We start from the raw sequence: 15,432 nt of genomic DNA on the forward strand, positions 1-15,432 counted from the left end.
GGGCTCTACAAGGAGAAAACCAGAATGACTTATTTTGGAAAATTCATTGTATTTAAGCCTAAAAGACACAAATACATAGATACCACATTAAATAAACATTTTTACTTTACTGTTTTTACAGCCTTTTGATCAAGGAAGAATTCAGAAACTTTTCCATGCTATATGTAGCCGACTTCATACACTTAACAGATTCTCTTCTAAAGCTGCTAAATACTGATGAGAAATATCTAACCATGATAACTCATGACTTTTGTTTAAACTATATGGTAGAGTGTCCTGTTTTGTTGGCTGATTAAAAGTTTGTTAAACCTGTTGTAAAGATGACCAGATGATACAGTCTTCAGAATTGTTATTGAATATATGTGCTGGTGTATTCTAGATCCACTCATACCTGTAATTTCCGTTGACTCTTAATAGTGAATAGCATTTAGCATCTTTTAATTCCCAATTAAGGGTATTCAAGCAATGTAAATAGACTCTTTGACAGTGTTAGGCCCATCTTAATGGTTTGTGTAAAATTCATAAGAGTAAGTATAAATTGGAAACATGGTTCAAAAATGAAAATCTATTTCTTACCAATATTTCTACCTTATTCCGAAAAGTATCAGTTTTACTTTTTCAGATTGATGTTGAAATTGAGGAAATCTTTACATAATTTTAAAATTCAAATTCTTCTGAAATGCAGAAGAGGAATTTAAACTTTTAAAACGTGACAGCCATCTTAGTTTCCTAAAACCAGTCATGACTTTAACACTTAACTGTGCAAGACTGATGACTAAAAATAATTCATCACCATGTATGTTAATTCAATTAGCAGCAAATAGAAGATCTGAAATAACAGTACAGTTTCATGCTAAGAAAATATTAACTGATTGATAATGTTAGAAGCCACATAATCCTCTAGGGATACATGTTCTTTTGTTTGTGTGTGTGATTCAGAAAGGAATGATAGTATCTGTCTCCTCTCCTTGCTCCTACTCTCTAACGACGGTCACTTTAACCTGCAGGCTGGTCACCCTCCCTAACCCCTTTGCTAATGAGTGGTGGTCCTGCCCCCCTGGCTGGCAGGCCCACCCTTCTTCAGCAAGCTGCTGCCCAGGGAAATGTCACTTTATTATCAATGCTGCTTAATGAAGAAGGACTGGACATTAATTACTCCTGTGAAGATGGCCATTCTGCCTTGTATTCTGCTGCTAAGAAGGGACATACAGGTAAAAATGACAAGGGTTTTTGATACCATAACTCACATTTGCAAAAGGATGGAAGGCCACTATCACTGGGAACCACTGTTAAGAGACAAATGCTCCTTTGGGCTTCAGATTTCTCTTACAGGTAGTAATGGATAATTTTGTTTTTACATGAGCTTTAAAATTTTATAAACATTAAAGAATCCAAACTGTAAGTTCCTTAATGTAAAATTTTACTGCAGCAACTAATTAAAAGTCATCTTTGTTTTCTGCACAGTGAAATGTACATGTAGAAACTTGAGGTCTACTCATTTAAAAGCACATTTTAAAGTCATCCGTCTGTGATCACTTCAGTCAGCAATAAATGGCCCTAATTTGTCTGTTAGAAATACCTGATGTGGAAGAAAGTCAGACCATCAGGGCTTTAGGGAATGCACAGTGATGGAAAATTTTACTAGTAGGAAAAGTGATGGGTCTGAAATTGTTCAGTAGTAGCAGTAGTTTATAGTTATTTGGATTTTTTTCAGAGAACTGAGAAGTTATATAATTATAAATGACATATCCATGAAGACTGGGAATTATTCATGTTCTTTAAAATGCAAATCCTGTAGTTAAATATACTAAAACATATGGTAGTGCTAAAAAAGAAATGATTTGACTGCAAGTGCAAAAGTTAAAAGCATTGCATATGTGAGCCATATGATTGTTGATTAATTCAGATAAATGGAAGTTTCTGGTGAGCTAACAATTCAGTAGTTTCAAAGTATTTTGAAATTATTCTTTGCTTCAAAAGCACTACGGGAATTGTCTTTAATGTAAAGAAATTAAATCTATGTCATAATATAAGGAACATGACAGGTCTTCTAGAAGATACTCATTTCTAAGTTAGATGACCTTGTCTTGGCTCTCTCTTATCTTCATTTATGTAGGTAAGTGTAGGATGGCTGACAAAGAGAAGCATTTTGATTAAATGAACATCATAAAATAAAAATTTAGTTATTTAAATGCACAGTATGATATTTCAACTTGGTAAATGCTCTTAGTTCTCTCTTCAAAAACACTATTTCTGGGATAGGCTAGGGGGAAAATCTGGTAAAGCATTTTCTGGCACATGATATTTCTTCTACTCATCAGCAGCTCTTCATAAAACAATGAAAGATCATGTCTTCATTGGTGAGTTTTGGGGCATCATCATCTTTGGGAAAGGAGGTTTGTGGAATCTCACATCTGCCAGGATAGAATTGTCAGATGAACTGTGCGAGGGAGAGGTCTTTTGAGTTTAGAATCTGTTTGCAGCTTGCATAGAATCTGTCTCATCAGAACTCTAAATAGGGACTTTAAATGACTTCCTATTAAAATCCATAGACTGTGTGAGATTGCTGCTGAACGCAGAAGCCCAAGTCGATGCTGCTGATAAAAATGGCTTCACACCCTTGTGTGCTGCAGCTGCTCAGGGACATTTTGAGTAAGTGATGCTCTTAATTCTTTTTTTTTCTTCTCTATGAAAATAGCTTCTCTTTGTATTTTGCACACATATTTTTGGTCCAGCTAAATGTGTAAACTAGTGCTTGAAATCCATTGGCAAATAAATTCACTAAACATATTTGAGGATTTAAATGCAAAATAGGATCCTAAATTTGTTCTTCTTGATAATAGTTCAGTAGTCGCAAATTAGGGAATGACAAAGAAAACTATGCGTGTCCAGGTTGCATGTGAAAGGACTTGCTTCTGTTGAAGAGCACATCAACCTACAATGAGATAAGGGACTGTGAGAAGGTGGTGGTTCACCATTTTCTGACAGTCCAGAAAAGAAGAAAAGTAAAAACAACCAACCAAAAAACATCATTTTTACTTATGATGCAGTAAATGAAAAAACAGAATTATATCATTTGTAATCAGTTACTACTGACAACTTATTTGGTATTAAATACCAAGTATTCATCTTGTTTTGCCATGTTAAAAACAAAATTGAAGCAGGAATTTCATGGAGTGAAAATAGTTCAAGTAAAAACTGGAAAGTCTATTAATTAAAATGCACATAACTTTAGCAATGATTTTCTTAGGAGCTTACTAAATCAGACAGGTACAGGTGTGACTTCTTTAAAGGTCATATTTTAATAATTGAATAAGCTAAGTTGCTTTCTCTGCCTAAGCTGAAATGGCAGGTTGTAGAGAATGCAAGTTACTCTCACCTTTTTTTTTTTTTTTTTTTTTTTTTTGTGGTGCTGGGGATTGAACCCAGGGCCTTGCGCATGCAAGGCAAACATTCTACCTATTGATCTATATCCCCAGCCCTGCTTTCACCTTTTTAATCTAACTGTCATGATAGAAGTGTTCTTTAACAAGTTACAGAATTCTTATAAAATATAGTTTTAAGTTTCACATAAATATTATTAACCATTAATTTAAATGTTAAAATACTCAAAATGCATCAGCTTGAGGTACAGCATTTTTTCTGCCTAACACATATCTCATCACCCTGAGTTTATTATTAACAATCAGAAACACTGATTTTTGCTGTTACTGGTTTAATGTATGCTTCATCCTGCAAAAGGAATTTCTGCTGAGCTGTGTGTGCTTTTATCTTTGTCTCAGGCAATCTGTGGGTCCACTTGCTTGCAGGTCATAATAGTCACAGTAATGGGGCAGAAAGAGCTTTGCAAAAGGGAAGAATCCTATACGAATCCAGGAATCAGATCATGAATGTGTATGACACATACATATATCAACATGTGACTCATTTTTAAAATATATATAACAAACCAAATGATGCAAAGGAAAACCAAACCAAAACAACAAACCATGCGTCTGTGTTAACAAAATATAAAGTGAATTGTTTTTTCATTGGATTATGATTTAGCCCTCTTTTCTAAGTATATTCTCAATTCTTCAAATTCAACCTCTGGGTCTTTAGCTTTTTACTAAGTGTCACCAAGTGTTTACTTTTTGATTTCCTTCTTGATTCTCAAGGCACTGAGTTTCTGCTTGGAGGCAGGATAACCTTTCTGCTGTCATTTCTCTGTTAGGCAGCCCTTTTCTCAGCCTCCCTGTTACTTTTTATAGAGGAGGCACATGGTGCCCTGCTGTCTATTCGACTTGCAAATATTTTCTCAAGTGAAAATTTGTGGAATGACTCAGCAGCCTAACTTTTCACAAGGTTCAAACTATTTTGCACTACAAATTGTATTTTTATTATATAAATACATATATGTTATTTACGTATTTTTACACACACACATATTGAGTATAATTAAACCACTCATTCTAGTAAGTTAAACCTGTTCCAAGGATTCCACTTTTACAAGTTGGTTGAAGAGAAATCACACAAACCAGATTTTAGGACGTGCGGAAATGTACTATTTTAAATTGTAATGCAAGTAATTCAGTTGTGACTAAAATATATTTTCTAGATTTGTGAGAAAAAAAGAATATCCATGTAATAAGATCCACAATAATCAATACATAGAAATTAAAATAATAGGTACATTTGAAGATGTTGAATTTCTTTAGCATCATCATGTGTGTATATTTAGTATCTTGCTCAGGTGGTGCTTTAGAGGTCAAACTCATTTTTTATGTAATTAATACTAACCTTGTGTTTAGGTGTGTAGAATTATTAATTGCATATGATGCTCACGTTAATCATGCTGCTGCTAGAGGACAGACACCTCTCTACCTGGCCTGTAAAAATGGAAATAAAGAATGTGTTAAACTCTTGTTGGAAGCTGGCAGTGACCGAAGTATAAAAACCCAAGTAAGTATCAGTTTTCTTCCCCTCATGTATGTAACTTACACTGTGTCTTCAAACTCTAAGCTCGAAAGACAAAATACAGATGACTGTTCATATCTTAGGGTTTCGTATCTGTGGATTCAATCAACCATGGATCAAAAAGATTTTTTAAAATTGCAATTGTACTGAACACAGGAGTTTGTTTGTGTGGTTTTTGGGCATCAGGTTCACTAAACAATGTAGTATAGCATCTGTTTACTTAGTATTAACACTTTATATAAGGTACCTTAAGTAAGAGATGACTTAAACTGTATTGGAAGATATACACAAAACATGCAGGCATTCTGCCCTTTTGTTTAAGGGACTCGAGTGTCTGCAGTTTGTGGTGTCCACAGGTTGGTGGGCAGGCAGTCCTGGACCATCCCTCATAGATACTGAGGGACAACTCTACACCACAATAGAGGTTGCTTTGTTTTTCTTTTACGATACTGTATTTGGAAAATGTCTGACTTCTATTTGATTCTCTTCCCTGCTAATTAAAAGCCTTGTCCATTAGCCTAACCAGTCCTTCAACCCCTGAACCTCAGATGATTTATCTTCAAAATATCAAAACAAATACTTTTGTCTTGTTTTCAGAATTAGGGGAGACAATAGAGGTATAAGTGTCTATTTATTCAACAAATAATAATCTTAGATTTGGGTTTCCTTCTGTCATTTCACCAACAAGAACCAAAAGGTAATGATATCAGCAGGGATATAATAACAGATATAAACAATTTCCACTGAATTGCATTGCTAAAGCTTTTTAAAAGTTGTTTTTAAACCCTCTGCTTTCTATTCATTTTTTTAATCTTAGAAAATAATTCAATTTTACAATTGTTTATTATTTTATGTGTTTTACCTAAGAAATCTGTGGTGTTTGTACAATATATCCATTACTAAAATTCTAACTTATAGATGAAAAGTAAATGAATTTTATATAATCAGGTTGAAGGAAAAATAGTGTAACACAAAAATTGAAGTCATGTCCTGTGTAAGAGAACACAGAAACCGTGCTCTTAATATACTTACTGAGGAGCTGGACAAAATCTTTAGAACTAAACCAATGAACGGTATAATTGTCAGGGGATCTTAAGGGAATAATTGTGCCTTTTGCCTTTTAATAAGAAAGTAACAAAGAAGAATGGAAGACTAAAAAGTATTTTTCAGGAAGGGCTGTGTTGGCTTTTGTAATGTAAATCAGGGAAGGTCAAAAGCATTTATACTCTGGGACCTAGGTCAGTCTGCTACCCAAATATTGGTACCCACAGTCCTGTGAAGAAGGAGCTGTGAACCTGATTAGTGCCTAAGGATTGAGTATTCTAGGTACTGCCCCAGCTGTGGTCTTGTCTTAGCCAAGTGGGCTTTATTGGTATGAGATCCAGAAAAAGAGAAAAGACACATCATCAAGGGTCAGCTTTAATAAAATGATCATTTAACAGCCTAAATTGAGATAGTTCCCATTTATTGTCTGTTTTTCTATCTTCTACCCTATTTTTTTTAAATGTTGTAGCTCCCCAAAATATAATAAATATAGTAAAATGAAATACTACATGACAAAATTAGGTCAAGGAGAATATAAAGGTAGTAAAATAAAATAAGCCAAAATAAAAATCAGTTATTTTATTTTTAAAAAGTTTTAAAAACAATGAAAATGGGTGCCTATGTAGTAGGCAGATCAGTTTCGATATAGAACAGAGAGATCTAGATGGATTCAAGATTTTCCCTAGTGTTTGTCCAACTTTAGTACATCCTAATCACCCAGGCATCTTGTTAAATGAGGTTGGTGACCCAACTTTCCCCAGAATTTCTGATCTGGGGTAAAGCCTCAGGATTCACTTTTCTAGCAAGTTCTCAGGGGATACTGATGCTACTGATCTGGGGATTCCACCTGAGAAACATTGCTCTAGGAAAGAGTACCGTGGCTGTTCTACCAACCAGCTGAAAGAGGTGACAGTGGCTCCAAAGTCACAAGTTCTCAGAAATAGACCCAGTAATTTCAGTTGGAACATTTTTAAGTTCATTTTTATCAGTATCCTTCTGGAATCAAGGAAAACTCAGCAAGAGGCCCATCCACATTCAGCGTAATTATTTGACTTTTTTTTTTCCTGCATGTCTACCTTTATTCCCTGTTATCTATAATCTTTCCTTCTTGAATGGTTTGCGTTAACTTTAAGATTAGAGTTAAGCCACTACCCTTTAAGTAAACTGGTTTATAACAGCATTCTTTTAACGTATTACTAATAATATTATGCTTAAATATATTTTTAAATTTCTCTTTGAAATTTCTTTTAAAATAGGAAGTTGAGATTTCTGAGTTATCATATCTAATATTCAGTTATAGACCTGGGGAGTGCCAGCTCACTCCAGATGATTAACTATTAGGTGGAAACAGTTAGAAAACAGCAAACATGAGTCATAGTAGTGGGAATTACAGCAGCTGGCACAGTCAGAGAACATAACTCATCAGTGGTAGGATTGGAATGCCTGTTTTCCCCAGCTCAGTGGTCCATGCCCAGGAACATTTAGAGATGGACTTTAAATAACACTGTTCTCAACATTAATGTTGTTATGAACCCATACCTCTTCCTGGTCATTTTATTTTCAGGATGGCTGGACACCAGTTCATGCAGCTGTGGATGCTGGTAACATGGATAGCCTCAAGCTTCTCATGTACCATAGAGTACCAGCTCCTGGAGACTGTTTGAGTGAGGAGATGCCTGAGCCAGGCTTCTTTGCTGTAGATGGAGGAGAAGAAAGTCTTGAAGGCGCGTCGAAGCCTGTCGTTCCTGCAGACCTCATTAACCACGCTGACAGAGAAGGCTGGACTGCTGCCCATATTGCTGCTTCAAAAGGTTTTAAGGTGTGTCCTGGAGCAGTTGGCCTCATTGCAGTCGTAATTTGATAACTGGAAACATTGTCTGCTATTGATTGAGTGCATTTAAGTCAAATAATTGAAGACCCAAGTGATACTACTGCGGTTGGTGATGAGCTACTGGTACAAATTGGTATTTTTTTCCTACCCAGCAGATATTTATCACCAAGGCTATAAGGCTTTTTATTTTAAAAATCATTGTATTCAAAGACTATTAATAAGAAATATAAGAGGAAGTTTTTACATTTTTGTCTCACCTATAGTAGGAAAAAAAGATTGATGTTATCTTAGTCCATTGGGTTGTTTGCTTTGTTTCCAAGGCTGTGCTACTAGTTAGAAGCAGGGATAGGGTTCCCACCTATACTGCAGGGTTCTTGCTCTTGCCCTGTTTCCTCGGATGCCAAATTTGTGCACTACCTGGACTGTCTGACTGATACCTAAGAGGAAGCTCTAGATTTCACTCAGAGTATAAAAAGTACTGATTAGTGTTTAAAAATAGCATAGAAGGCCATTCACTCATGCTTTTTCTCTTTAAATCATTTTAATAATAATAGTAATAATAATAATAAGCTATTAGAAAGCTCCTGAATACTGGGCAATGTACATACTAATACTTGCCTTGATTATTTCTACTCCTAGTCCAATGGCAAGAGTATAGGTTATAAGACAAGTATTAATAAGAGAAACACAAAATTAACACAAGGATTACAGGCATGCTGTTGGAACAGTATAAAAATTCAGTTATTTGAAAATGAGAAGATCAAACATATTTCAAACATAGTTGCAGCAATATTAGACTTAGGGATGGTTCCTTCTGGAGGAAATGGAAATTATTTGGAGATTTGCAGAGTGGGTTAAATGTACCACTCACCATTGAGAAAGTAGAGTAGTTCAGTTGGAAGGAGAAGTAAAAATGGAAACATGGAGGTAGAGAGGTGGAAACAGCTTCAGTTGAGCTAAGGAAGAGTAGTGAGAAATAAAATTAGACTGGGAGCTTGTTCTCAATTTACCAGTGAAAGTAAAGTCATTGAAAAGTTTTAGACAAAGGGAAAAGATAACCTGTTCTACAGTTTAAATTCATGAATTTAGCAATAACATTTAGATGGTTTGGGATTCTGAACAAATTGGCAGCAGAGAGAGAGAGTGTAAATGTGGAAGATAATATGAACCAGGGAAATATTGAGAGACATTACAGATGAGAAGCTTCCAAAGATGGAACACAGAATAGATATGGGAATGGAAGGAAGCTGAATGGAAAGATAGTGATGTTCCAGGAAAGAGCAAAGAAAAGCCAGCACTGTGATCAGAAAGATAGAATGTAGATTTAGATATGTTGAATTTAAGGGCCATGTTTTGTTCATTCTGGATAGAAATACCTAGAGATATGTATTTGGAGCCCCTGGTTGGGTAACTTCCTCTTATGATCTGCTACGGAAACTGTTCATTTTGACTTTGATTTTTGAGAAGTGAGAAAAAGTTAAGATTTAGTCAGTGCTTGTTGGCAGTAGTTTTTTTTTTTTTTTTTTTTTCCTTTCACTGTATTTTTTAACAGAAGAAAAAGAAGAATTCTGAGAACTTGGTATATATACATGGATTTAAATGGAATGCAGTAACCTTTGACCTAAAAGTTTTTAGGAGGCAAAAATGGGGAACATGAATAGTTTAAATTTGAAAATGCACAGTTAATCTAGGACTGTGACTCTCATTTGATGGTGAGGTGCATGGAAGGAGTAGTTTGCAAACTTCTGCCATCACTAAAAGAAAATCTCTTTACTAGAAGATGTTAATGACGGAGTAGGTTTTGCGTGCACCAAACCTGGAAGCAAAAACACAAAAGAAAACTTGAGCATCTCTAACTTAGAGTATTGGGCTACTGAGTCTCTTTTGCTAGGCAGAGAATTTTTCCCAAACAGGTACCCTTCTTTGGTGGAGAGTACTGCCCAGATCCTTTATTATGAACTCTTTACCAGTCCTGGAGTTTTGATGATCAAAGATGGTGGTATCTTCATTGATTCCCAGAACCCCGGCAAGCATCGGTTGCTCTGTCACTACTGAGTAAAGGACAATAGGACCTCTTTCTCATACAGTATGACTCTTCTGTGTTCTTGCTTTCCTTTAAGAAGTGTCAGATGAATTTTTGACAAGGAAAGAGATTTTTAAAGACACATGAATGACAATATTCACACACCTCTAAGCTATTAAAATAATAGATTGGGGTTTTTTTTCTTTTTTTTTAAAGCTGGAATGGATATTTAATCTTCCAGTCTAATCCGTTTATCTTACAATTAGGACATTTCAGTCCTAGAAGGTTTAATAGATAGAGGTTGGGAATAAAGCCAGATTGTCTGATTCCATTACTCTTTTCATTGTGCTCCCTTCTTTCTGAGTCAAAAGTATTAGAAAATATTTTTGGATCATTTGTCTTAAAAAATTTCTATTTTGATTGGGATAACTCTTCAAAACTATAAGTTGCTAAGGCCAGTTCTCTGAAAAATATAAATTACAGTTATGAATTAATGTGTTGGTAGAGAGATCCTGTACTTATCACAGAGCATAAAAATAGCATAAAATGTACATCCAACCTTTACAAGTAGTAGCATCATTACCCAAGAAGGGACTTTCAGTTTCCACATGAATTTCAGAGCTCGAAGACACATAACTGATCCAGTCCAACCCCCTCATGTTGTAGATGAAGAAATTAAGTCTTGGTAAATAGTGAAACTAATTTCCCAAGGTCCATTCACGGACGATCAGATTTTTCAATAAGTGCTTGTTCCAATTTAGATGTCTCTTTCCTAATGGTTAAGAAATTAATACAAACCACCATGTAGTATTTGGTAGTATGAATACCTCTCTCAAGCTGGCCTGTGTCTACTTTGGGGAGAATACTGAACCAAGGATCAGCCTTTCTTTGTGTGCATAGATAAAGGACCTCTTATTTAAGCTCTCTGTTCTGCCATGAGATCTTCAACAAGTCCAGTTCTTGTCCCAGAAATAAATTAAGGAGATTTTCTGAATTTGAACATCTCTGTCATTGAAGCTCAAATACCCAGAGATATTTCCCTTTTTTAAATTTAGGGGATGGCATGAATTTTTGATTATGGGAATAGATTATATTTCTACCTTAACCAATTGCCTATGGTGACCTATCATTCATTTTTTTGTTGAGTCTCTCTGAATATAGTTAATATGTTGACTATTTAATGCAAATTCCTTTCTCTCTGGGCTTCCAGAACACTGCCCATTCCCCACCTCTCCCTTGACATCATTCCTAAGCTGCTTTCTCAGCTGCCTCCTCCTATTCTTTAAAGAGCTTATCCAGATTTTCAGCTTTAATTATAGCAGTGATAGCTGCTGCCAAAGGTATACCTGACGTCTGACTCTTACCTGTCTTCTAGACATTTATTTTCAGCATCCTAGAGGTCATCTCTAGGCAGGCCCACTGTCCTCTGGTCAGATAGTAGCCCTTTTGTTGCCATTCTAAAATCATTCTCACATTGTATTAGGATTACAGTCTGATATGCATTACTAGCTTTTAGCTCTATAGGACTCTGACCCTTGCTCACTCCATTGCAGCCACACCAGTTCTCCAGGTAGCCTGGATGTGGTCAGTGTGTGCCAGGATTCACATGGAGCCCCCAAATTTGGTTTCTTTATTTCCATGTCTTGGCTTCAAGGAGGAAAAGTTAATAGGACTCCCTATAGTTTCTCCTTGTCACACAGAATTGTGTAACTTGTTTAAATAGAAGAAAGTTAGATAAGGTATCAAGGTACCAAATCACAGGATCTAGATGTTAATCAGGATAAAAAGAAATCTTTCTTACTCTATGTGATTATTTCCTTTTTTCCCCTTAACTTTTAGTCAAATTATTTTTGAAAATGCTGGGCTATATGTAAACAAAGAGAAAGATTAAAAAAAAAACAAAACACTAATTCCAGAATATTCAGTGAAGAATAATTGAATTCTTGCTTCCTTTGGGCAACAGTGATTGACCAGAGGAACCCTAGAGGGAACATAAACGTAGCCACCCAGAGTCATGCTCCATCCCTCACCAAAACATGAACCTTCTGATGTCCTCCACTTACAACTTTAATGGATCTAGTTTAGACCTTTTTCTCCTCTCATTCTGTACTTCCTCCCTGTTGATCCCCAGAATATAATCTCAAGGATTCCAGAATCTTCTCTCTAGTCCTGCTAAGCATTTCCTAAGTCCATCCAGGGAGCTCCTTTCCAGGAAGCTCATAGTTTACAGGGCATCTCCTAGATAACTAGGGGAATGAACTTTCCAGTGTACCTAATACAGTCCTGTTTATGCCCATTACCTCAGAACTTCTCAGTGCCTACTCTTACTCTTCAAGGTGTCCCATTTAGAGAATTATATGGTAAACTACTGATGACCATATTCACTTTTGCTCCCACCAGGCAGCTCCATGTGGTTGTTGTCCTTAGTCCCCAGTGAGTGTGCCCCTTAGCCAGTCTGCTGTGTCTCTTACATTTCCTCTCTTAATTCAGTAACATCACCTGGCATTTGTGTTTACTTGCTCCATCTTCCTGATTAATGGACTTGAATGATTGACACAATGCTAGATTTTATAATGAACTTTGAATGTATGGCCTCCTCCACTGACTCACAGACCCTGCCTTGTGGAACCTTCATCTTCTGCTGTCTGGATGCCTTCAGGCTCCTACAATAGTGTCCCCACCTCTAGATTCCACTCCTTCACACTGACACAGGCGGAACCTTTCTAGCAGGTGACATGGTGATGTAGCATGACCACTTCATGTCCTTCCAAAGGGTAAGGGCCAGCCCCTTCCTGCTGGTCTCAGTCACCTCTATAGGTGCATTTCTGTCAGCCCTCCACAGTGCACTCTGCGCTGCAACCATGTATGACCAGTAGCCATGGATACATCCTGTGCCTCCTCTCCTCTCCCTGGCTTTGCATCTGCTGTTCCCATTGCCTCAAATGGCCTCTTCTCCTGCCCTGACCTTTTTTTGCCTGGAAAACATCTCAGCTGAAGCCTTGACTCCAGGAGTTAGGTATTCTCAGGGCACCTATCCGCGCTTTACTTAGAGCTTGTACTTTATTGTAGTTGTTTACATGCCTCTTTCTGTTTCCACCTCCTGTGAAAAAGCACTGTTTCATCTTTGTGTATATTGTTCCCAGCAGTCTCTGGCCCAGAAGCCCTAACGGCTTGTTGAATCAATAAACGAATGGCCTGTTATAGTTCTTTCATAATCGGTCTCCTTCTCATCACCCTCTTCCTTTCCAACATACCTCCTACGTGCAGCACTTGGCTTTTAGAACAGACACTCCTGGCGCTTCCTCCTCGAACCCATCCCTGTACCTACAGGAAAGCACTGAATCCCAGCTCTCAGCCCTTCACAGCCACTTCCAGCCAGCTCCATCTCTGGCCACTCAGACCCACACCTACCTTCTCACGTAGGCCCTTACTTCACATCTTAACAGCATGTATCTCTGCTGCCCTCCAAAGCACTGAATACTCCACATCCCCAGGTTGTTCTCAGCTCTTTTCTGTGCATTTGGAATCTCTGCTTTCTCTCCTCCTGCCCAATCTCAAACTCTTGGCTCCCTGCCTTGACTTTGATTTTATCTCTTACTCCTTGAACTTGGGACTTCTATTTAATCTCATTGGCCCTGGTTCCTTGCTTATAAGTTCTCATTAAAAGGCCATGGCAGAGATTGCTTAATATCTTGATACCTTCAGTATTTCTTCTGCCCTTCACTGGAATAACGGACCCCTTCATTTGTTTTCTGAGTCAGTGGTCACCCAAAACATAGGTTGTATTCTCCAGCCCCTACCTAAGGGAACTATGACCACAAACCTATGTTCTGGCAAATGGGATGTGAGTAGAAGGGAAAACTGAATCCTAAGCCACTTCTTTTAAAGTCTCTTATAGCAGGGGTATCTGTATCCTACTTAATAGGATTTGAGCTTAAACTCATCCATGTAGATTCCTGGGTAGGACACCCTGGCCAGTTTAAGCCCCCTGGAAATCCATTCCCAGTGACTGGTACCCAGCAGGAGAGAGCATTAAGTCCTTTTCTCCATCTGTCCCCTCTCCTACTCCTCCATAAAGTAAAAGTTTACTCTAATCACATCCAGAGGCCCATATGCTAAAGTCTTGGTCCCTAGATCATGACCCTATTGGAAGGTAGTAGAACCTTTGAGGATTGGGGACTACTCAGACCTCTCCCAGTCACTTGGGGTTATGCCTTTGAAGTGGATATTAGGATTTTGGCCATTCCTTTTCCCTTTTTCCTTCCCAGCTGCTCTGAGGTGAGCAGCTTTGCTCTACCACGTGCCCCAAACCATGGTTTCCTGCCTCAGCACAGGCCCAGAAGCAATAGTGACAACTGACCACAGATTGAAACCTCTGTGAGCCACAATAAACCTATATTTTTTTAAGTTGATTATCTCCAGTGTTTGTTATAGTAATAAAAAGCTGACTAATGCACCCCTTTTGTGTTCATATTTTCTCCACGTCCAACCCTTTATGACACTTTGTACTCCTCTGTAAGACGTGGAATCTTGTTCATCATAAGGACCTCAACAGTCTTAATATAGTGGCTGGCACAGAGGTGCTTAGTACCTGATCCATGAAGTTGTAATGTGGATTAAATAAGCAGTAAACCCCTCATACATCACATAATGTCATTTAAGTACCCAACAGACTGAAATGTACGTGGTGGTAGTTCTCTAAGGTTATATTGCCTAGTGATGACATAGCCATATGAGTTTGTTGAAGTACGTCCTATGGTGTTCGCACAATGAGAAATTGCTTCACAACACATTTTCTGAATGTATCCCCATCCTTAAGCCATGCATTACTGTACTTGAAAAGTGTCAGAACTATGCCTAGGACTTAACTTGTGCTCAAATCATTGCTGTAACTGCTGCTGTTAAGTGCCATCTGACTCAAAATTTTCATCGACTTTTGTGTTCCCTACAGAATCGGCATAGTACTATAGTTTTTCCTTGTAGTGTGTTTGGATGATGCATTACCCTTGAGCCCTGACATTTCACATTTCACATTTCCTTTAAGAGAATGTCAGTGCTTATATTATTGCCCACTGCCCTACCTGAGTATGATAAAAATTAGAAACAACCTACTTTGAAAGTCAGAAATCAAGGAATCTTAATTCAGGAGAATTACAAACTTACATTGCACCTTTTATCATTGCTGTATGTAATGTGCAGTAACCTTAGAATCATCTTGAGACTAGTGACATTTGTTATGTGTTGTAATACCTCATCAACTGACTGATAGTACTGTTTTCCAATTAGTGGTTATGCTGTTGATTTTAATAAATTAGGGCTGGCCGTAAACACTGGGATTTTTAGTATGTGCCAAGAATATAAGAACTTTGTATGCATCTTTCATTTAAGCCATATAACAACCCTATAAGATACAGATTGAGAAACTGAAGCAGAAAATGTCAAAAGATTTACCATTGACTATAGATATTATCATTTGTATTGGCAGGATTAGTATCTAGGTCTGTTTTGACTCTTTTACTCTTGTGCTACTAGTATTAACTTGTGTAACAAATGTGTTATTTTTGTCTCTTCTCATCTT

General features: G+C 37.2%; 1 protein-coding gene across 6 annotated transcripts in view; it reads left to right on the plus strand.

The window, feature by feature from the left end:
* Positions 1–15,432, plus strand: part of Cttnbp2 (cortactin binding protein 2) — a 149,112-nt gene that overhangs the window by 79,430 nt on the left and 54,250 nt on the right. For all 6 annotated transcript variants that reach the window (XR_007109746.1, XM_047560231.1, XM_047560228.1 and 3 more), the window contains 4 exons: positions 1,008–1,211; positions 2,553–2,652; positions 4,791–4,941; positions 7,565–7,819. Coding sequence is in view for 5 of the 6 variants with exons in the window: in XM_047560231.1 (XP_047416187.1) it covers positions 1,008–1,211; positions 2,553–2,652; positions 4,791–4,941; positions 7,565–7,819 (710 nt within the window). In the remaining variant the exon portion in view is untranslated. The remainder of the gene's footprint in view (positions 1–1,007; positions 1,212–2,552; positions 2,653–4,790; positions 4,942–7,564; positions 7,820–15,432) is intronic.

This window comes from Sciurus carolinensis, chromosome 8 (genome assembly GCF_902686445.1).
Source record: "Sciurus carolinensis chromosome 8, mSciCar1.2, whole genome shotgun sequence".
Classification (NCBI taxonomy): Eukaryota; Metazoa; Chordata; class Mammalia; order Rodentia; family Sciuridae; genus Sciurus; species Sciurus carolinensis.